We start from the raw sequence: 21,047 nt of genomic DNA on the forward strand, positions 1-21,047 counted from the left end.
GAGTGTGATGAATCATATTAGTTACGAAAGAGTGAAGTATCTGGACCAAAACCACTAGCCCTATAAAACGATGGCTCAGAAGGTACAGGCAAAACCATTGTAGAGCTACTCAACATAACAAAAATTGAAGCCATTGTTGGTCTGTTAGCTGCATTTTCTTGCACGCACAACAAACCAATGTGAATGCACTTCAACATCTCCCGTAAAGAAACAGCCCCGGCTGCTCTTAGGACAGGATCTATTATATTCTCAGTTGTTCCTTCCCTCCAATTCTTCCATGTCTGAAAGAAAAAAAAAGAACAAAAAGAAAATATATATATATGTATATATATATGTATACATGGATTCCATTTTGTTCAGATTGATTAATATTTGGCTTCAAACTTAAGGCATCAATTAATTACTTACAAAAGTCAAGAGATCCTCCATATTGTCCCCAATCTTGATAGAACTGTTTTTCTGACCACTCGTGATTTCTAGGACTAAAACTCCGAAGCTAAACACATCCGACTTAACAGAGAAATGCCCGTGCATAATATATTCAGGCGACATGTATCCACTGTAGTAACAATACAGATTGTATAGTAAGGTCAAACATAGAATATGCTTTCTCGGCTTAGATTCTAATACAAGTATATAATAACGCTTACTAAGTTCCAACGACCATGCGCGTATTTCCTTGAGTTTCGTCTTGTTCAAATAACCTCGCCAACCCGAAATCAGCAATTTTAGGATTCATCTCTCTATCTAAGAGTACATTACCAAGTTTCAGATCACGGTGAATGATTCTCAGTTCCGAATCTTCATGCAAGTACAAAAGTCCCCTGGCGATACCCCTTATGATCTCGTAGCGTCTATCCCAATCCAAACACTGACTCTTTATTGGGTCTATATGTTGAATTAAATCAGGTTAAATCCAAATCACAGGTGTCTTAATTAGCTATGACTAAAATGTGCAAGAAATTTTAACCAATATTATATTTATAATTTTATATAACTACTACAAAAGAAAGAAATATTACCTAACATAAAGTGATCCAGGCTTCCATTGTGAACAAATTCATACACGATAAGTTTTTCCGTTCCTTGTATAGCAAAGCCCAAGAGTCTAACGAGATTCCGGTGTTGAAGTTTAGCTAGTAATAAGACCTCATTCTTAAATTCGACATCACCGTACCCTGTCCTGAATTCATAGACAATCTTTTCACCGCTATTTCTTTATCGTTTGGGAGTTTCCCCTGATATTAAATTGCAAAGTTCTTTAGTTCTTGTATAGTTGTAAGCAACATCAACTTCTATTCTTGCGCTATAATGAAATCATATAAAATTACCTTATAAACAGAACCAAATCCACCTTGGCCCAGTTTGTTATTATCAGAGAAATCGTTTGTTGCTGCTTTAATTGTGCTAAAAACATATTGTAGAGATTCAAGTGCCGTAATCTCGTCTACAGCTGTAAAGAAAAAAATCATATACTTGATCAATATGTGCAGCAATTATACAAATAGAATTTTTTTTTATGGATTTCAAGAATAAGATTTATTACCCTGAGGATTTTCCGTTGATTTATGTTTTATTGTCTTTCTTAACCAGATACCAACTGAAGCAACTGTCAGTAACACACAAGTAACAATTGAAACCACAATAATAACGATAGTTCGAGTTGATGAATTGTCATCATTCTTCCCTGCAATATTTGAATGCAATATTTGAAAGAATACGATTAATCTTTTTGACATGCAAATAGTAATGAGGCCAGAATTATAGATGAGGGCGGGGCCTAAAACGACGGGGTTCGGGGCAGCAGCCCTAAAAGTTTTTTTGGAGGTATACGAAAAATAACCCAAAATAAGTAAATAACTTTACATTGTATTAACAAGAACTTCTTGGTTAAATAACTCAATTTTTGGACATTCAATAAGGCCAAATAATATTGTTGAATAAGTTTCGGCCTGGCTTGCAATTATGGAAAAAAAATATCTTTAATCTTAACCAAATGGGCATTTACTTATTGGACCGGTCCAACAAATGAATTGACTTCTGATAAGATTATTTCATTTTATTAACTAAATTTTATTGCTCAAAAAAAAAAAGAAAAAAACTAAATCTACTTATCTTAACCGCCTGCTTCTGATTAGGGCAAGATTTTAGAAGCTTGGCGGTGATATCGCGGAGACATCGGCGGCACTCGTCGAGGCCGACGTCGCCTCTGCAGAGCACGGCGGCTTGGGCTTTCATTTGTTTTTTCGGGCTTGGATACTCTTCGACTCATTAATTATTATTACCAATAGTCCAACTCCAAACCATTAACGAGTCTTGAATGCTAAACTGACTCTCGACAACGGATATTTCGGCTCTCGTACCGATAAAAACGTAATGAAATTAGATATTTTGTGTGAATTTCAGAATCCCATTAACCATGTCTTTGAACTTAATTTGTGCTCGAAGCCATTAGGCCGGAGGCACGTATACCTGGGCGTTTAAAAACGGATGGTGAACTTGTGAAAAAAATAAAAGCGTTACTTTTTTCATGGACTTTTTAGCGAGTATAAAAAATGAGGGTATTATTGTAAAATGGATATGTGAGAGACTTTTAGCATAATATTATTTTTCCATGTCATTTATGCTATATATTTCAATCTCTAGGGACTTTTTGGAAATTTCCCTTATTTTCTGGTAATTGGTTGGAAACTGAGTTGTTGTATTACATAGTATGGGATTAGGATTATAATCACAAAATGAGGTGATAGTTATTAGGTCCATTATTGTATTGTAGTTGATGTGTACATTTAATTTAATTTATTAATATTTGTTTTCTTGTTAACAAACATAAATTTCTGTAAGAACTGGCAATAATTACATTAAATATTAGTCATCCTAGGAGAGGAATCTTGAATTTGTCCTGGCTACTAGTACTAACCTAATATTGCGATTTTATTTCACAAATTAGGAGGAGGTGGTAAGTTTGAAAATTCATAATAATAAATTATGCAAATAATCTTATTGATCTTCCCCTCCTGCTGACGTGCTAATTAAAAATTGGTTATGATTAATCTACCAAAAGAAGTCTACTTGACACCTTATTGTGACTTGATCAGTTCATGAAACCCTATAAAAAAAAAACACAAATTCATAAAAGACATTGTATATGATCATATTTTTTTCGATAACATGGACTGTTCGTCTTCAATCCCGTTCGTAATGCGAAGAAATAACCATGTCGGAACGACATGCTAATCAACACCTCAATATACTAAAATACTTCCAGTGATGTTGCATTAATATATATATTTTTTTTTGGCAAAAATATAATACTCCTCTTAATCCTATCCAAGACCCTCTTTATAATGTTAAAAATATATTTGATAAATAAATAAATATAACGATTTTAGTAAAACTGGTATGATTTACAATTTGTAAAATTAGCATAACAATCCTCAATTTAATTTGCGACTTAACAATCATGACAATATTAAAACATAATAAAAGCGTGTATTATAAGTAATATTTATTTTATTGATCAATCAAATCACATTTGAAAATAAGATGTTAAATATAACACCAACTTGTTATTTTTTTCGAAAAAAAAAACAACTCAGCGATTGGAACTGATATCAATAATTTTAAAACAAAGTCAAATAATACAGTTATGCATTTTTTAACAGGAAAATATGTTTTATTAGACCAGGTACTATTCATTATTGTTTTAATTACAAATAATTAGCTACTTATTAATTAGGTAAATACCACATAAACATCTTTTGGTTTGCTTATTTTGCGGATGATCTCTTTGTCCTTCTAGTTTAAACACACAACGCTGTCACAAACATGTTTCATGCTTAGGTACACCGTCTATTCATGACATTACTTACAACTTTATTTCACAACTATTAACACACAAATATATATATATTAAAAAAAAAGCAGCAAAATAGAATGCAGGCAATCTGAATAGTTCTAAAGCAAAAACCAGCGATATATACATAGAATCACATCATCAATGGATGACAAATTCTTGCTTATTGGAGTGGATAGAACTTAGACGTCCGAAAAACTTTATGCACGTGACATGTCAACAAATCCTTCAACTCAAATACACCCTGAGATAGAGCTGTCGTCCCTACACGTTTGAAACACGGTTACTATCATGATCAGATAGTAATAAAATGTTCGGACCAAAGCGTTTAGCCATAGCTAATGCAGGGTCTTCAGGTATCGGCAAAGTCGTGTTGGGGTTGTCGAGCATTTGAATAATTTTACGCATTGTCGGTCTATTAGCAACATTTTCTTGAATACACAACAAACCAATGTGAATGCATCTCAATATGTCCTTCTGTAAGGAAAACGTGTTTGTTTCTCTCAACTCAGGATCTATGATCTTCTCAGGTGTTCCTTCCCGCCAATTTTTCCATGCCTGAAAACACAAAACACGACAATTCAATATATATTAATTAGCTTCAAATTTAACAAACTAAGGAATCATTATAAGTTAATCTTCATGATGTATATGTATATATGTAGGTGTATACTTACACAAGACACGAGGTCCACATTCTCCCCATCTTTTATAGATTTAGACCTTTGACCGCTGATGACTTCCAGGACTATCACTCCAAAGCTAAACACATCCGACTTAAAAGAGAATTGCCCATGCGCTGCATATTCAGGTGAGATATATCCCCTGCAACAACGGTTATTAGAATACTTTCTCAGCTTATTATAATTAGAAAGCTTTTTTGCAGTTCGATTCAATTAGAATAATTTGTACTTACGGAGTTCCGACAATGTTACTTGTATATACTTGACTTCCATCATGTTTAAATAATCTTGCCAGGCCAAAATCAGCAATTTTTGAATTCATCTCCCCATCCAATAGTATATTATCAGTTTTGAGATCACGATGAATAATCCTGAGTCCAGAATCTTCATGCAAGTATTGTATTCCTCTGGCAATGCCCTCTATGATCTTGTAGCGTCTATCCCAATCCAAACTCAAACGCTTGATTGGGTCTACAATTATATTATATATATAGTCCAAATAAAAAGAAATCACAATTCACATCACTAGCTAATATGTGCAACCAATTATATAATTTGCAATAATGATCAGTAGACACTATATATATTAATTCATTATAAATATAAAATAAAAACTTACCAAATATAAAGTTATTTAGGCTTCCATTGTGAAGAAATTCATATATGATAAGCCTTTCCTTTTCTTGTATAGAGAAACCCAAGAGTCTAACCAGATTCTGATGTTGAAGCTTAGCAAGTAATACGACCTCATTCTTAAATTCCTGGTCGCCCTGCCCTGAATTCATGGACAATCTTTTGACCGCGATTTCCTGATCGTTCTCGAGCGTTCCCTGAAATTAAACACATCACAGCAATATTTAGTATTTTGTTCACACTTCAAAGTTGTTAATTAACATCAAATCAAATATCAAATTACCTTATAGACAACTCCAAATCCACCCTGCCCCAGCTTGTTATCGATTGAGAAATCATTTGTTGCTGCTTTGATTGTGCTAAAACCATAATCCAGAGATTCTGCACACACTAGGCCAAAACAGCTCACTGGCGACGTTTTATTTGGCGACGATTTATGAATCGTCGCGATCTTGCGACGATTTAAATAAAAAATCGTCGCAAGATATTGGAAATTATGATTTTGGTGTTTAGTCTAGCGACGAAAATAGTAATCGTCGCTAACTCGCGACTATAATTCCAAAATCGTCGCAAAGTAAAAATAAAAAATAAAAAGTCTCACTAGCGACGTTTTTTTGTGCGACGATTTATGAATCGTCGCAGCATTGCGACGTTTTAAATTACAAATCGTCGCAAGATGTCGGAAATTATGATTTTGGTGTTTAGTCTAGCGACGCAAAATATTAATTGTCGCTAACTCGCGACTATAGTTCCGGAATCGTCGCAAAGGAAAAATAAGTTTTAGTCTTTGTTTGTTACGATTTTCTTTTTTTTTTTTTTTTTTTTTTTTTTTTATTTGCTACGAAAGCTAATAAAACGTCGCAAAGAGATTCGTTTTAGTCTTTGTTAGCTACGATTTTGTATAAATCATCGCCAAAGTTGTAATTAGAAGACAAACCCTAATTCTATTTCCCCTCTTCTTTAACTCTTTTCTTCTTCGTTTCTCATAATCTCTCTCTTTCAATCTCTCACAGCCCACCCTCCGCCGGCGCCTCCCTCTCCGCCTCCGCCTCCGCCTCCGTCCGCCCTCTGATTCCACCAACCTGAATTAATTAACTTCTCTGATGGTTGCTAATTTATCGCTTCTCCCTGCAATTTCGTTTCAAATTCAATCCCACCATTTACATATTTTATTTGAGTTCATCCTGAATCTTTGATTAAACAAACGGCTCAAATAAACATGGAAAAAGACAGACCCCTCGCTGCCGGCCAAATATATATATAATACTCCGGTTATATATGTATCAATACCCCTCTTCTCAGCTCCAATGGCTTCTTCTTCTTCTTCCGCCGCTTTGAACCCAACCCTCTTCCGCAATAACAAGGGCTCGCTGCCTCCCTTCTCTACTCGCCGTCACGGGTTTCTGAATTTTCCGTCAAACCCCACCGCCTCCTCCTCGAAACGGAGTTTGAACTGCGAACGCCGTTTTTGCGGCGTCGGGGTGGTGAAAGCTTCTGCCACAACGCGGAGCCGGAGGTGGCCCGTGATCGCACCGCCGGTGATGAAGGTAGGAGGGTTTTGAGAGTCGGACTCATCTGCGGCGGCCCTTCCGCCGAGCGCGGAATTTAGCTCAATTCTGCCCGCTCTGTGCTCGATCATATTCAGGTACTCAATTTCCTTTTTCTTTTTTTTTTCAATTAACAATTTAAATTATGAACTTTGATTGATAGCTTTGAACAATTTCTGTTTGATTTGGATTAGGGGGATGATTTGCATGTCAGCGCATATTACATTGACTGCAATCTCAAACCCTACGCCATATCCTCTGCTCAGGTCCCTTTATTTATACCTTCATCTTTCATATGTTATTTTCTCCGATTGAAAAATATTACTTCTGATAATGATTTTCAATTGCAGGTTTACTCGAACACACCTGCAGATTTTGATTTCAAACTCGAAAGGTAAGCTTTGTCCGGGATATTTTTACCATTTTGTTTTAATCAATTTTCGAAAACTAAGTTCAACATTATAATTGCAGCCTCGCTCAAGGTTTCGAATCATTGTCTGATTTTGTCGAACACCTTGCCACCTCCGTGGACATAGTATTTCCGGTTATACATGGCCGTTTCGGTGAAGACGGTGGCATTCAAGTGAGATTGTGGTGACTTACAAAAGTTGTTTATTTGTTGATACATTTTTCAATATAGTGAACCAATTGTCGTACATTTTGTGATATCTTTTTCGTATGAACTACTTTGCAGGAGCTGTTGGAGAAATCAAATATCCCATTTGTTGGGACGCAGTCGAATGAATGTCGCAAAGCATTTGATAAGGTAACTTTCTCGTTCACTGAGTCAACACGAGTCTTAAATTATATCTGAGATCCAATTTCTTTGTTCGATGAAAATTCTTTGTTGGGGTGAAATAAATTGCGGGGGTCCGACTCCTATCTGGTAATTGAGCTAATATGTCGTTTGCTTTGGACTATTTGCAGTATGATGCCTCTTTGGAATCTTAATGTGATTATATTGCAAAGCTGATACGATTTTTTTATAGTTCTTTGGAATGGAGTATGTGGATTTGAATTTCATGTATTATGTGTGCATGTGCTATTATAGTTATCGTATGCTTATACGTTAACATAAATGTATAACCTAGAAAACGTATGAACGATGCATTTAAGATAATTATATTGGTATGTTATAAGAAACTGTAAGGAAGAAAATGTTTTGTATATGTTTGTTACTTATGTGGTTATGTGTTTTGCAAGTTCGATCTAACATGGTTATATTATTTGAGTCGAATGATTTCTCATTTATGTTATTGCACGGTGATGTATAGGAAAATCAGAATCTTAACATGGCTATCGGTCGAGTAGACACGGGAATACGGAGGGGCCGGTATTCCAACTACAGAACTAAGACTATAGAGTGAAACCCGAGAAATTGTGAACACCTTGGCCGGGCGTTTTGGACTAGAAGCCTCGACATCGACTCTTTCTAATGATGGTGGAGTATAAAAAGGGATGAAGTTTGTTTGCTTTTTGCATTAAAGTTTGAAACACAAAATTATATGCTTTTAAGTTTTTATGTACTTTTTGAATTTATGTTTGTGTGCTACCTTTTGATATTTAATCCGTAAATTTGGTTTTAATATTTTTGATATAAGTGTTTATTTTTTTATACAACAGCTGAATACAGGTTGAATTCGTCAATTGAAAATATATAGAAAACCAGAATTTAATTTAAAAAAAAAAAAAAAAAAAAAAAACTTTGCGACTAAAATAGACTATAGTCGCAAACAAAAGAAATGACTAGCTTGCGACGAATCAAATAAACACATCGTCGCAAATAAGTTGTACGCCTTGCGACGAAAACTATTATTAGTCGCAAACATATTTTCACAATTAGCGACGAAATCATAACAAACGTCGCTAAATTTGGCGACGGAATATCAATTCGTCGCAAACACTACGCAACGAAAATATGGAATCCGTCGCGAGGATTAAAAAAATCATTTTTTCGGAAAATACGAATTTGGCGACGATTTCCCAGATTAGTCGCCAAACCTCGCGTCGGAAATGCTTTTTCGTCGCAGTCTTTGCGACGGGACGTTTGGCGACGTTTTTTGTCCGATTTGGCGACGAAAAAATTTCGTCGCAAGTCTCGAAAAATCGTCGCCAAGTATCTTATTTCGTCGCCAAATTTCGTCGCCAGTCGTTCATTTTGGCCTAGTGACAGTATTCGCAATCTTGTCTTTAAATTCAACAATATTTATATAGTACTTGAATATGTAAACAATAGTCATAACGGACAAATATATAAAACTGAGCATTTGAAAATTAAGGAAGGAAAAGAGCAAGAGTACTTACTCAGAAGCTCTTCCTTTAGTTTCTGTTTCATTTTCTTTCTTAAGCAGTAGCCGACAACTAGTACCAGTACGATTACAGCAATCAAAACCACGGTAATTATAACGACAGTTCGAATGATTGTTCCTGCAGAAAACGAAGGAACTTGTAAACATCGACTTCTCTATTTTACCCTTTTTTTTAAATTTAATATTTGAAGATAAAGTGGTAATACCATGTGGCGATGGCGGCGGTGGTGGTGGTGGTGGGGGCGGCGGTGGCACAAACTGCAGTTCTTGAAGCCTTGTTTCGTTGTAGAAGTGGTTATTAGTTTGATAAACAATAGTGCAGCTAGGATAGTTCATGCTAGCCGCTTTAAACCCGTTGCAACACGTTGATAAATCTCCAGCAGCACTTATTAAGCAACTGTTGCAGTCATCTGCAGACAAATCAGGGGTGCATTGGACCAGGGCAAATATGATCTGAAAATCTGGCACAGTTACATTCCCAGCAGCAATCTTCCTCAGAGAACCGCCATTAGAAGCCTGGTTTCGGAGACTGTCTAAAACCGTCCTGAGTCCCTCGTTGTACTTATCGGGACTCGTAACTTTGGTTAGGATCCACCAGTATACAAATGGGGAAGTTGCTAGGGTTCCGAATATCGTCTGGTCTGAATAACGTACCATGCAGAACTCGTACCAGCCAATCGCCTGTTTTTGGTTCGGGCATTCTTTTAGAAGCGCGGCAGTTAGATCCTGGATGCATCGGCGACAAGTGTCCAGCGGAGCGTCGATCCTGCAGAGCACGATGGCGTTGACCATATACGGGGTTTGACCGGCGGAGGCGCTGTAGAAACCACTGCTGCTGTTGACATTTGCTGGCATGTAGGAGAGAACGGTTTCCAGGTTGGCCCTGTACGTGCTTTTACTCGTGTAGTTGCCACCCGCGGAATCTATGCATAAGCCTAGGGCTAAATGGCTTCTCAGAATTAGGAATATCAAGGCTACCAGAATTTTTTGAAAATTCATATTGGAGAATGAGAGACAACGGGGAATGAAATTGAGAGCATGTATTTATTACTACATTTTTATAAGAATTAGCGATGGCAATTGGAAAGATAGATATAAGATTGCGAGTTCAGTCCTTATCATTTAGTATATATTAAACATATTTTTTAGTGGTTAACCTCATCAGTCATCATCTAACAGTTGAACATCCAGGTGAGTTGGTATTCAATTCACTAGTCAACGTCCAGGTAAATCTGTTTTTTGTTTCGCCAATCAAAATCTCTTGGTGACAAATTAAACTGTTTGTCAAAATTTCGCTAAGAATTATTAGAATTTTTGCTTATATATATATATTTGCACAACTCCTAATTACCTAATTTTTCCTAATTGCTTGCACTATTATTGAGTAGTTATATTTCTTTCATACCATCCTGCAATGGAATATAAAAAAATATTCAAAACATAGTTCTAAATAAAACCGGCGGAATACAAATCAAATTAAACACGCATTTTTTTTTTTTTTGAGTAAATTCAAGTCCATTACAAGGGGAAGTAGGGGAGGGGGGACTCGAACCCTAGACCTTTACCCTATTAGTAAAGGCTAGGTACCAACTCTCCTAATGAGGGTTGGTAAAACACGCATATTTCGGTGATGAAGAATGTCAAACTCTTGCAATTCACCGAGGATCTAACTCAATGATAGATTGTCACATCATTTAAAGACGAGCCTTCTGAAGTAGCTGTCGTGGCCTTCAGTCCTTTGCCAGCATCCGACGAGTTCGAATCATCGTAGTTACGAAAGAGTAAAGTGTCTGGACTGAAACGACTAGCCATAACACACTTTGAAGCCATTGTTGGTCTGTTAGCTGCATTTTTTTGCACACGCAACAAACCAATGAGAATACCGCGTTGTGGCCCTGGAAACCAGGGTTCGAGCCCCAGCAACTGACAATTTTTTTTTTTTAATTTGATTGTTCCTCTGGGCCTCACCAAATTCTTGGGCTTGAAACATAAGCAGCCACAAAAGAAAACTTTTTAATTTTTTCTCTGGGCTATCACCAAATAGGCAGCCCATTATCATTTCTTGATTTCTGAAACATGATACAGTTGGCCAACTAATTTTGTCTGTATATTTGTATCTGTATATACCATGCAGCAAATAGAGACAAAAAGATTCAAACATTAATAAATCTTTATTAATGACTGTTGTATTATTTATTTATTTGCACTAAAGTTTGATTGCACATTATACTGTGAATTGTGATAGTAGTTAACTCTATTTCTTGAGTTGCAATTATGTAAACTGGATCTAAATATATGATGTGTAAGCCCAACAGACTCAAGTAGTCCATGAAAACAAAAGATCCAAATAGCCCATTACTCAAATAGTCAACCACGTTTGGCCGCGGGTTGACTTACGGAAACAGAAGTTATAGTGGGACCACTTGACAATGTTTTAAACTGATAAACCAACCAGGTAAAAACAGTAAATTCGTACGAATAATAGTCGGTGGGACTGGATCTGGCCGGGAGTTGCAACACTTTGCACACGGCTTTTGAGATCCTACACTGGGTGAAATACACCGGGTAGATCTTTACCATTCATATACACACAAACACACACACACCCACATTGGTATGTTTAGATCAACGGTAAAAAGTCACCCGGTGTAACCTTCACCGGGTGTAGGATAGATAAAACCCTTTGCACACTACGCGTGGAATTTATCAACTCAAACCCCTTCGCAACCACCAAATCTTCACACTAACTTATATCAACATTATAAAACTCAACATTAATTATAAGAACCAGGGGTATTATTATTATTAGAGAGAGAGAGAGAGAGAGAGAGAGAGAGAGAGAGAGAGAGAGAGAGAGAGAGAGAGAGAGAGATGGCCTTTAAATTAAGTTCAGCGTCGTCATTGATAATGATTTTCCTACCATTGTTCTTGTGTCGTCATTGCTATGCAGATACCAACGAACATGTGGGTTATTCGTGCTACGTGGATTCGTCAAAAGCTAATAAATCTTCCACGTGGACGGAAAATCGAAACAGCATGTTCAGAAAGCTGGAAGAAAACGTGATCCTGAACAACGGCTATTACATAGCGGAGGCAGGGGAAAAAGGTCCCGATAGAGCGTACGGACTCATACAGTGCAGAGGCGATGTTTCAAAGTCTAACTGCACTAACTGCACCAGACGGTCGTTCATTTTGAATGTCAACGACCCCTCGTGTGGCAAAGGAGTCCTGACCTGGCAGACGTGGTGTTTGCTCAGGTTTTCGAACGTGAGCTTCTTCGGGACTTGGGAGAAAAACAGTTTAACTGTATCTCAATCGAACCGTGCGAGTTTGGTAGAGCAGTCGGTGGCGGCGGCAAAGGGGAAGATGTTGATGATGGGGCTGGCGGAGGCGGCTCCCGGAGATAGTTTGATGTTCGCGAAGGGAGAGATCGATGACGGCCTTGGCGGGAAGAGGTATGGGACGGCCCAGTGCACCAGAGACTTGGGAAAGTCGGCATGTAGGGATTGTTTGGAGTGGTTGGTTGAGGGCTTTGCGAGAAACGTTTCCGACGATCGGAGTCGTGAAATCCATGGGATGGGCTGTTTCATGTTGTACTATAATACTAGTTTCTACTTTAACCTTACTGCCGAAGAGGGTAAGTATAATTATATTTTATTTGAACCATTTTCAACAGAAGTGGCCGTAGTTTACTGGTGAGGATTCCACGTTGTGCCCATGGAGACCTGTGCTCGAATTTCAGCAGCCACAATATTTAATGATCCTTTTTATTTTTCTCTGCAGCCCAATATTATTATCTTGCATTTCTAAAACATTTTTCAGTTGGGCCAGACTTAGATTAAGATTTGTCTGTATATTTGTAGGACTAAGAGGAGCAGCAAACAGAGGTTTGTCAGGACGATTATCCATGGCCATAACCATTTTCATTACAGCAATGGCTTTTCTCTAATCTTCTCCTTCCACCACCAAAAGTGCCAAAAATATTCACAATGTTGTAACTGGTAGCAGTTGCTAACCCCATTCTTTAAGTTGCTTCTGTGAACTTAATCTATGATATATTTTATTTCCCTTCAATTTTCAAATGTTTCAATGGTCTCATTTGGTCACTACAATGAGATCAATTTAAAATAAATAAATAAAATTGCAATTTTATTCGATCTCCATTGTGCAATTGGTTACCACATAGTTCTACAACTGCTTGCAAATTTTCTCCAGGTAATTAGAATGAAAGACAAAACTTATTGTGGTAAGCCTTGAAATCAAGATTATTGTGTATAACAACACTACTTCACAGCTTTATTTCAGAATTATTAACACACAAAACATAAAAAATGAAACGAAACCGCGATTCAAATATAGCCTATATGCGTAGTTCAAAACCCACAACCAACATAATACAAACCAATCTTATCACAATAAGAAAATATTCCAAAATCACCGAGGATCTAACTCGGTAACTGTCACATCATTTACAGACGAGCCTTCAGACATAGCTGTTCTGGCCTTCAATCCTTTGCTAACATCCGACGAGTTCGAATCATCGTAGTTACGAAAGAGTAAAGTGTTCGGACCAAAACGACTAGCCATAAAAAACGCAGGCTCAGAAGGTACAGGCAGAGTCATGGTTGAGCTACTCAGCATTACGAGAATCGAAGCCATTGTTGGTCTGTTAGCTGCATTTTCTTGCACGCACAACAAACCAATGTGTATGCACTTTATCATGTCACGTAACGAGCCCGTGCCAGCTGTTCTCAGGACAGGGTCTATAATATTCTCCGCTGTTCCTTCCCACCAATTCTTCCACGTCTGAAAATACACATGGATTATATTCCAATTTGACCAGATTTGATTAATATTTGGCTTCAAATTTAAGGCATCTCTAAGTAATTAATTACTTACAAAAGTCAAGAGATCCTCCACATTGTCCCCATTTCTGATAGAATTATTTTTCTGACCGCTCATTATTTCCAGGACTAAAACTCCGAAGCTAAACACATCTGACTTAACGGAGAAATGCCCATGCATTGCATATTCAGGCGACATATATCCACTGCAACAACATAGGTTAATTAAGAATACTTTTCTCGGCTTAGAATGTTTATTTTTGCAGTTAATAATACAAGTATGTAGTAACACTTACTAAGTTCCGACAATCTTGCTTGTGTTTCCCTGAGTTTCATCTTGTCCAAACAATCTCGCCATGCCAAAATCTGCGATTTTAGGGTTCATCTCCCCATCCAAGAGTATATTACTGGCTTTTAGATCACGGTGAATAATCCTGAGTCGAGAGTCTTCGTGCAAGTACACAAGCCCCCTTGCTATACCCCCTATAATCTTGTAGCGTTTATCCCAATCCAAGATCGAACGTTTGACCGAGTCTAGTATTATCCAGTAATCAAGAAAGTGATATAAAAGAACATTAATTAATTGTTAGAGCTCAAAATTGTCATTAGTATACTAAATTAGATTGAATAATTGATGTAATAAAAAGCAGAGTTGTTCTTACCAAAAATGAACTGGTCTAAACTGGCATTCTCGACGTATTCGTATATTAGAAGCCTCTCGGTTCCTTCGATAGAGAAACCCAATAGTCTGACCAAATTCCTATGTTGAAGCTTAGCAAGTAACAACACCTCGTTCTTGAACTCCACATTGCCTTGCCCTGAATCTTTAGACAATCTTTTAACAGCCATTTCTTCACCGTTTCGAAGTCTTCCCTGAAGTTAATATTAAGGTATAAGCAAATGATTAAATTGGTAACTAGTGTTTGTTGGTATATATTGCAATATTATGTACAATTTAATTACCATATAAACAGCTCCAAATCCACCTTGCCCGAGCTTGTTAGCATCGTCGAAATCATTGGTTGCGTCTCTAATTTTGCCAAAGTCGTGTTGGAGTGATTCAACGGTGCTAATATCACCGTTATCTTCTACATCTAGTAAAAATAAGTTCATGCTATAAAGTTAAAACAATAATAGAAAAAATTACGATACACGAAAAGTTTATATCCTAAAAAAAAATCGTACCATCGGAGGGGATTCTCTGTCGTGCCCTCCTTTTCATTCTCTTTCTCACGCAGATTACAGCAAAAGCAGCCACGATTAAACACACGACAACTGGAACGACAATGCTGACAACAATTTTAGTTGTGTTATCATCTTTCTTTCCTCTTGTACTGTCATTATTGGTTTCGTTTCCTCCTGTGGTATCGTTATTCGTTCCTGCGAAAAATTTCATCAGCATTTTATGGATATAAATATTATTTTTTTAACTATCAGGACCACAAACACAATTCTTTGTTGTTTTGTTCTTATTTCTAATTTCCGAAAATATATTTTTCCGAAAATAATTATTTTTGACATTTGTATCATCATCATCACTTTGGCATTTTTCGTGTACGCCGAAATATAAGAAAGGTCGTTGGAAGAAAAATCCACATACTTCCAATTATAAATAAACCCTAATTGCATATGCACTAGTCCTAATATAGTAGCGATCGACGTAAGTAAATTCGTGACAACATCAATAACATATTTTATATGCTTCATTTATTTAATTTTAAAATAAATTGATCTAATGCAATATTTAATCGTTACTAAAAAAATCAAACAGGATCAAAGGATTACGTATCATGAATGATATATATAGTTACCTGCCGGTGCCGGTGGAGAAGGTGGTGGGGGCAACGGCGGCGGCAATAGTGCCTGAATTTCGCGGAGCCTGGTTTCATTGTAGAAGGAGTAAAGCTCATACCGAATATTGCAGCTGGGAAACAGCAGTCTCATTCCTCTCGCACTAGAACTTCCGATAGGTTGAGCCGCCCGGTTCAAGCAATCATTACAATCCTCCGATGACAAATCCGGGGTGCACTGAACCAGCATATGAAGCGTTTCGGAATTCGATGTATTCCTACTCCCTGCACCACCCTTCACGGCAGAGCTGCCGTTAGCCGCCCGAACCCGAAGATCTGCCACCAGTCTCGTCCGGTTCTCCCTAAACTGATCGACGACGGAACTCGATACGTCTGCAGTGTTACTCAGGATAAGTCCTGGATCGAAAGTCGGAGTTCGAAATATGGGCTCGTTTGAGTAGCGCAGCATGCAGAATTCGTACCATATAACAGCCTGCCTCCGATTAGGGCACACCTCCAATACCCCAACGGCGGCGTTTTGTACGCACGTGCGGCACTGGTCGAGGGTTCTGTCGGTTCTGCAGAGGACAAGGGCGTTGGCCGTGTCTGTGTTCAGCCCGACAGAGGCGTTGTAGAATCCATTGTCGGCGATGTTTGAGGAGAGAGATGAGAGTAGGGTGTTGAGATTCGTGCTGTATGTGCTGTTAACTGTGTAATTTCCGTTGTTTAGACAAACGTACGGAGGTTGATCCTGGGCTCCGACAAAGGCTATTTTTGTAATAAAAAACACGAGTAGCAGAATTTTAGACAACGTTATTTTCCAGCTCTTAAAACTCATAACTGGAAATGATTTCTGTTTTCTGTCTTCTCTATTTTTTTTTTTTTGGGGGGGAGAATAAGAAACGATGATGAAGAAACTAGTCTATGTTTATATTGAAGAAATGTCTGCCCAAAATTACGATTTACTATTTATTTGATGTATGTAAAACTGTGAATAAATTGCGTGATACAGGTGAACTTTGAAGCACAACAAGCTGTACGGCAGATTTTTCCTATGGGTTGACTTGGTCCTGGGAATTAGACTAGTCAGCGTTTCAGTCTTTGCTTCCGTTCGGAATTTAATGTGCGATGAGATAATATGAAAGAGACAGGAGTGCCACTAAAACGACGTCGTTTCGATCTCCTCATTAATTAATTTACTCCTTTTATTTTTGTTCATCTCACTACATCTCTCTCTCTCTCTCTCTCTCTCTCTCTCTTATTAATTCATTGGATTAGTTTAGTTCACCAGAGACTTCAAGTCTTGAAAATTATTTTTATTTACCCCCCAAAAAAAAAAAAAAAGTCACCAAGGGAAATTTCCTGGACTGAGAGATAAGGCCATATACTTGGAACCGTTGATTTTTCAGAAATGAGGTTACGTAATTAATTAATTTGGAAAGATTAAGACAGGACTCCCATTACGACAAACGAAGTAACAGAGACGAAGGAAATTTCCACAGCAATCTATTTTCTACGCCGATGACGTACGTACGAGACTTGACTTCGGAGCACATATTAATTAAATGCATGATCGTTAAATCACATATTATTATTTATTAGACGGTGGAAAATAATTAAAGGAAAAGTATAGGGATCATTATTAGTGTTTTTCTTTAAGGAATTGTAGAAATTGCAACTTGGTCCTCAAAAGTAGGATTATTCAGAATTAAAGCTGAAATATTAATCAAATCAATTAAAGGATATCAATGTCGTTTTATTCCTAAATTACCATATAAATTTTACAATTTGTGAGTGAGTAATACGATACGATGACCTCTAAATAAAAAAAAAATCGCATTTAACTTTACATTACAATGGGAGTTGTTTGCACACTAAAGTAATAGAAGGATGTTTTTCGTACTTTGATACTAAACAAGGGAGTCGAATGCAATAAGCTCAAAATAAAATACATCTAGTTTGTTTTGTTTTGTTCAAATAATTATTATAAAACAATCACAAATGTAAAAAAGAAGACTTATTCATAGCTCTGCTACTCAATTCTATGAACAAATTTGTGCTACCGAAAATTAAATTATCGAGGATAAAACTCAGTGATTGATACATCATTTTTGGACGAGTCATCAGATTGAACGATTGGTGTATCAGCATAATTAATCTTTGGTTGATTACTATTGATATTATGGTTGTTGTTGGTGTTGTACCGATCATGGTCTCTCGAGCTGTACTCCGACTCATAATCGCTGACCATATACAACGAAGGCTCGGAAGGCACCGCCATAGACATGGAAACACTACTAAGCATAATAATAACTGAAGCCATGGTTGGCCTATCGGCTGCCTTTTGTTGAACACACAATAAACCAATGTGAATGCATCTCAATATGTCGCTCATCGAACCTGAACCGGACCCCAACAACAAGGGGTCCACCATATTTCGACTCGTTCCTTCCCGCCAATTTCTCCACGCCTGCAACATTTATTTATCATATAACGCTTGTTTATAATATTAATCGTTATTCGAAGTGGGCTTCAAAGAGAAATAAATAACATGATTGAACTTATACTTACGATAATCAAGAGGTCCTCTACAATATTCTCTCCATCTCGAAAACTGTTGATTTTTCGTCCGCTGATGATCTCCAAGAGTAGTACTCCGAAGCTGAACACGTCAGATTTAACAGAAAAATGCCCGCGAACTGCATATTCTGGTGCCATAAATCCACTGCAATGCATGTATTTTTTTAAGTCTCTTACAACAATAATCAGTACTTGCTCTTACCAAGTTTTATTGTCTATAATATGCAAAATATAAGTACTTACTAAGTTCCAGCAATCATGTTTGTATTTCCTTGAGTTTCGTCTTGTCCAAATAACCTCGCCAACCCAAAATCTGCAATCTTGGGATTCATCTCTCTATCTAAGAGTATATTACCAGGTTTGAGATCTCGGTGAATAATCCTAAGCTGAGAATCTTCATGCAAGTATAAAAGTCCCCTGGCAATACCCTTTATGATTTTGTACCGTCTATCCCAATCCAAACACGAACGCTTTATTGGGTCTACACGTTCAATTTAATTAGGTTAAAATCAAAATCACAACAAAAATGTGTACCAATATTAACGATTTTATTTTATAACTACTACAAAAGACATAAATGTTACCTAACATAAAGTGATCAAGGCTTCCATTATGAACAAATTCATACACGATGAGCTTTTCGTTTCCTTGTATAGAGAAACCCAATAGTTTGACAAGATTCCGGTGTTGAAGTTTAGCAAGTAATAAGACCTCATTCTTAAATTCTACATCACCCTGTCCTGAATTCCTAGACAATCTTTTCACCGCTATTTCTTTATTGTTTGGAAGTTTTCCCTAAAATCAAATGGCAAAAGTTGTAAGTTTTCATCCATGTTAATCAGCTTTTGTTCTTATAACATAATGAAATCATAGTATAATTTACCTTATAAACAGCTCCAAATCCACCTTGCCCCAACTTGTTATCATCAGAGAAGTCATTTGTTGCTGTTTTCATCGTGCTAAAATCATATTGCAGAGATTCAACTGTAGTAGTAGTCTCGTCTACAGCTCCAACTAAAGTCAAAAAAAAAAAAAAAATACTTGAACATGTGTTGCAATTATGCTAGCTAGGAAATAAAATTATAGATTTCAAGAATAAGATCTCTTACTCTGAGGATTTTCCTTTGGTTTACGTCGCATCCTGTTTCTTAAACACATGCCGAATAAAGCAGCTACTATTATCACACACGCAATAATTGAAACCGCAACGATAATACCGGTTCGATTTGATGAATTGCCATCATTCTTTCCTGCAAAATTTCGGCTCATTATAAATTATTTTATACCTTGTAATAAGAAAGAGTTTATTGTATTTAGTACTCAACATTACATCGAATTGTTAAAAAAAAAATCCGTGCTAGAAATATTAGTCGACACCCGACTAAGAAACATTACATTGAATTGCTAAAAAAATTCCGTGTTAGAAATATTAGTCGACACCCAACTATGATTCCTTTTTTTTTGTAGCACACAACCCTTCAATATTGAGTGTTTAGGATAGTTGTGAAAAAAATCGGGGTTATTTGCTAATATTTACAATACAAGGAATTTTGTTTACTAATTAGAGTAAATCCAGGGGGCTTAATGCAATAAACCATAATTATGAGAAAAAAAATGCAATAAACCATAATTAGAATAGCCTAAGCATAAATTACCTGGTGGTGACTGTACTGGAGGCTCAGGTGTCGGCACCGGCACCGGCACCGGCACAGGCTCCAGTTGTTGAACCCTAGTTTGATTAAAGAAGGGGTAAATCTCAAAACGAAGATTGCAGCTTGGCCGGAGAACTCTGCCCCCTCTCTTATTGTCACAGCATCCGGGTATATCCGCAGCAGCGCCAATTAAGCAATTGTTACAATCCTCCGGCGACAAATCCGGGGTGCATTGAAGCAGCGAATAAATGTCCTGAAAATCAGGCGCCGTGGCATTCCCGGCGGCGAACTTCCTCATACCGCCGCCGCCAACGGCCTTGCTCCGCAGATCGTCGATGAGAGTTCTCAGATCTTCCTTAAACTGGGCGGGACTCGTCGCGTTGTACGGATTCCACATCCAGAAGCCGGGGTCCATGTGGAGAACTCCGAACATGGACTCGTTCGAGTACCGTAGCATGCACTCGTCGGCCCAGTCAACGGCCTGCTTCTGATTAGGGCACGATTGGAGAAGTTTGGTGGTCATATCTCGGAGACATCGGCGGCACTCGTCGAGGTCGACGTCGCCCCGGCAGAGCACGGCGGCGTTGGCTCTATCTGGATTTTGGCCGACGGAGGCGTTGTAGAAACCGTCGCTGGTGATGTTTGCGTAGAGAGAGGAAAGGACGGCGTCGAGGTTGGATGCGTATGTGCTGTTAACGGTGTAGTTGCCGTTGTTTATGCAGACTGATTGGATCGAGGGTAAGAAATTTGCGAAAATGAGGAATGTGAAAACAAGCATTATTATTCTTCGTAAACCCATTGTTAGTTATGAACTATGCATATGCTTCTTGCACTTACAGACTTATTCCATAGTTAAATAGAGCTCTTTAATTCTGTTTGATAATTTTAATCTCTACTAAAATACAATTGTGGAGAATTCAAAAGAATAGGAATTGCAAGTTTTTTCTTTGTGGGGTTTTGCTTTCCACTCTGTTTGTGGAATTTTATTACTGAATGAGACTTGAGTGGACATATAACGACGTGTTTGGGTACACGCGCTTGCGACCGTTTCAGCGAAAACTCTCTTGTTGCAAATTCATTTCCTTTTCCAGAATTGGATTGAAATTGAATTTTTTTTTTTTTATTATTAGTTTTTTGGAAGTGAAAAAATAAT

General features: G+C 37.4%; 6 protein-coding genes and 1 pseudogene across 8 annotated transcripts; 3 read left to right on the forward strand and 4 right to left on the reverse strand.

The window, feature by feature from the left end:
* Positions 1-105: 105 nt before the first annotated feature.
* LOC105968348 (cysteine-rich receptor-like protein kinase 15) lies at positions 106-1,828 on the reverse strand. Its single transcript, XM_088812478.1, is given in 8 exon segments — positions 106-186; positions 189-281; positions 409-559; positions 651-888; positions 1,023-1,173; positions 1,176-1,238; positions 1,332-1,453; positions 1,547-1,828. Coding segments are annotated over 8 exon segments (1,092 nt in total). The 5' UTR covers positions 1,740-1,828.
* Positions 1,829-2,330: 502 nt separating this feature from the next.
* On the forward strand, positions 2,331-2,482 carry LOC148766040 (5.8S ribosomal RNA; annotated as a pseudogene).
* Positions 2,483-3,817: 1,335 nt separating this feature from the next.
* On the reverse strand, positions 3,818-10,048 carry LOC105968346 (cysteine-rich receptor-like protein kinase 15). Its single transcript, XM_088827563.1, has 7 exons — positions 9,222-10,048; positions 9,024-9,130; positions 5,456-5,580; positions 5,159-5,369; positions 4,773-5,010; positions 4,534-4,681; positions 3,818-4,414 (listed from the first exon to the last, which is right to left on the reverse strand). Exons 1-7 carry the CDS (start codon positions 10,025-10,027, stop codon positions 4,121-4,123), a joined length of 1,929 nt encoding a protein of 642 aa, XP_088683689.1. The 5' UTR covers positions 10,028-10,048; the 3' UTR covers positions 3,818-4,120.
* On the forward strand, positions 6,210-7,624 carry LOC148766041 (uncharacterized). Of its 3 annotated transcripts, none has more exons than XR_016035198.1 (5): positions 6,686-6,817; positions 6,914-6,985; positions 7,070-7,113; positions 7,191-7,313; positions 7,414-7,485. XR_016035198.1 is itself a non-coding variant. In XM_088827562.1 (4 exons), exons 1-4 carry the CDS (start codon positions 6,276-6,278, stop codon positions 7,531-7,533), a joined length of 279 nt encoding a protein of 92 aa, XP_088683688.1. In that variant the 5' UTR covers positions 6,210-6,275; the 3' UTR covers positions 7,534-7,624. The 3 variants fall into 3 exon arrangements, 1 of the variants encoding a protein (XP_088683688.1); XR_016035197.1 differs by having other exon boundaries at positions 7,191-7,302; XM_088827562.1 differs by lacking the exons at positions 6,686-6,817; positions 6,914-6,985 and adding an exon at positions 6,210-6,278 and having other exon boundaries at positions 7,191-7,302; positions 7,414-7,624.
* Positions 10,049-11,828: 1,780 nt separating the features above from the next.
* Positions 11,829-13,222, forward strand: LOC105968347 (antimicrobial ginkbilobin-2-like protein). The gene is made up of 2 exons (XM_088827561.1): positions 11,829-12,665; positions 12,892-13,222. Exons 1-2 carry the CDS (start codon positions 11,900-11,902, stop codon positions 12,975-12,977), a joined length of 852 nt encoding a protein of 283 aa, XP_088683687.1. The 5' UTR covers positions 11,829-11,899; the 3' UTR covers positions 12,978-13,222.
* Positions 13,223-13,269: 47 nt separating this feature from the next.
* On the reverse strand, positions 13,270-16,887 carry LOC105968344 (cysteine-rich receptor-like protein kinase 15). Its single transcript, XM_088827557.1, has 7 exons — positions 15,684-16,887; positions 15,058-15,252; positions 14,836-14,966; positions 14,535-14,745; positions 14,169-14,406; positions 13,928-14,078; positions 13,270-13,834 (listed from the first exon to the last, which is right to left on the reverse strand). Exons 1-7 carry the CDS (start codon positions 16,498-16,500, stop codon positions 13,463-13,465), a joined length of 2,115 nt encoding a protein of 704 aa, XP_088683683.1. The 5' UTR covers positions 16,501-16,887; the 3' UTR covers positions 13,270-13,462.
* Positions 16,888-17,620: 733 nt separating this feature from the next.
* Positions 17,621-20,924, reverse strand: LOC148766042 (cysteine-rich receptor-like protein kinase 15). The gene is made up of 7 exons (XM_088827558.1): positions 19,898-20,924; positions 19,352-19,492; positions 19,126-19,256; positions 18,827-19,037; positions 18,486-18,723; positions 18,234-18,387; positions 17,621-18,132 (listed from the first exon to the last, which is right to left on the reverse strand). The coding sequence occupies exons 1-7, from the start codon at positions 20,691-20,693 to the stop codon at positions 17,737-17,739; spliced, it is 2,067 nt and encodes a 688-aa protein (XP_088683684.1). The 5' UTR covers positions 20,694-20,924; the 3' UTR covers positions 17,621-17,736.
* Between the last annotated feature and the right edge of the window lie 123 nt (positions 20,925-21,047).

Source organism: Erythranthe guttata, chromosome 13, assembly GCF_056151865.1.
Source record: "Erythranthe guttata isolate IM_541 chromosome 13, IM_541, whole genome shotgun sequence".
NCBI classification, from domain to species: domain Eukaryota; kingdom Viridiplantae; phylum Streptophyta; class Magnoliopsida; order Lamiales; family Phrymaceae; genus Erythranthe; species Erythranthe guttata.

What these genes read in the sequence shown, in the direction of transcription:
- LOC148766041 (XM_088827562.1), top strand. An exon ending in TTTGATTTCAAACTCGAAAG is followed by an intron (nt 7,114 to 7,190) that starts GTAAGCTTTGTC and finishes TTATAATTGCAG; the next exon opens with CCTCGCTCAAGGTTTCGAAT. An exon ending in GTGAAGACGGTGGCATTCAA is followed by an intron (nt 7,303 to 7,413) that starts GTGAGATTGTGG and finishes ACTACTTTGCAG; the next exon opens with GAGCTGTTGGAGAAATCAAA.
- LOC105968346 (XM_088827563.1), bottom strand. Translation starts at nt 10,027, where the DNA reads ATGAATTTTCAAAAAATTCTGGTAGCCTTGATATTCCTAATTCTGAGA. An exon ending in CCACATGGTATTACCACTTT is followed by an intron (nt 9,131 to 9,221) that starts ATCTTCAAATAT and finishes AATCATTCGAAC; the next exon opens with TGTCGTTATAATTACCGTGG. An exon ending in AGTAACATTGTCGGAACTCC is followed by an intron (nt 4,682 to 4,772) that starts GTAAGTACAAAT and finishes CCGTTGTTGCAG; the next exon opens with GGGATATATCTCACCTGAAT.
- LOC105968347 (XM_088827561.1), top strand. Translation starts at nt 11,900, where the DNA reads ATGGCCTTTAAATTAAGTTCAGCGTCGTCATTGATAATGATTTTCCTA. An exon ending in TAACCTTACTGCCGAAGAGG is followed by an intron (nt 12,666 to 12,891) that starts GTAAGTATAATT and finishes GTATATTTGTAG; the next exon opens with GACTAAGAGGAGCAGCAAAC.
- LOC105968344 (XM_088827557.1), bottom strand. Translation starts at nt 16,500, where the DNA reads ATGAGTTTTAAGAGCTGGAAAATAACGTTGTCTAAAATTCTGCTACTC. An exon ending in TTCTCCACCGGCACCGGCAG is followed by an intron (nt 15,253 to 15,683) that starts GTAACTATATAT and finishes AATTTTTCGCAG; the next exon opens with GAACGAATAACGATACCACA. An exon ending in TGGAGGATCTCTTGACTTTT is followed by an intron (nt 13,835 to 13,927) that starts GTAAGTAATTAA and finishes GTGTATTTTCAG; the next exon opens with ACGTGGAAGAATTGGTGGGA.
- LOC148766042 (XM_088827558.1), bottom strand. Translation starts at nt 20,693, where the DNA reads ATGGGTTTACGAAGAATAATAATGCTTGTTTTCACATTCCTCATTTTC. An exon ending in GATTTGGAGCTGTTTATAAG is followed by an intron (nt 19,038 to 19,125) that starts GTAAATTATACT and finishes ATTTGATTTTAG; the next exon opens with GGAAAACTTCCAAACAATAA. An exon ending in CCTTGATCACTTTATGTTAG is followed by an intron (nt 18,724 to 18,826) that starts GTAACATTTATG and finishes TTGAACGTGTAG; the next exon opens with ACCCAATAAAGCGTTCGTGT.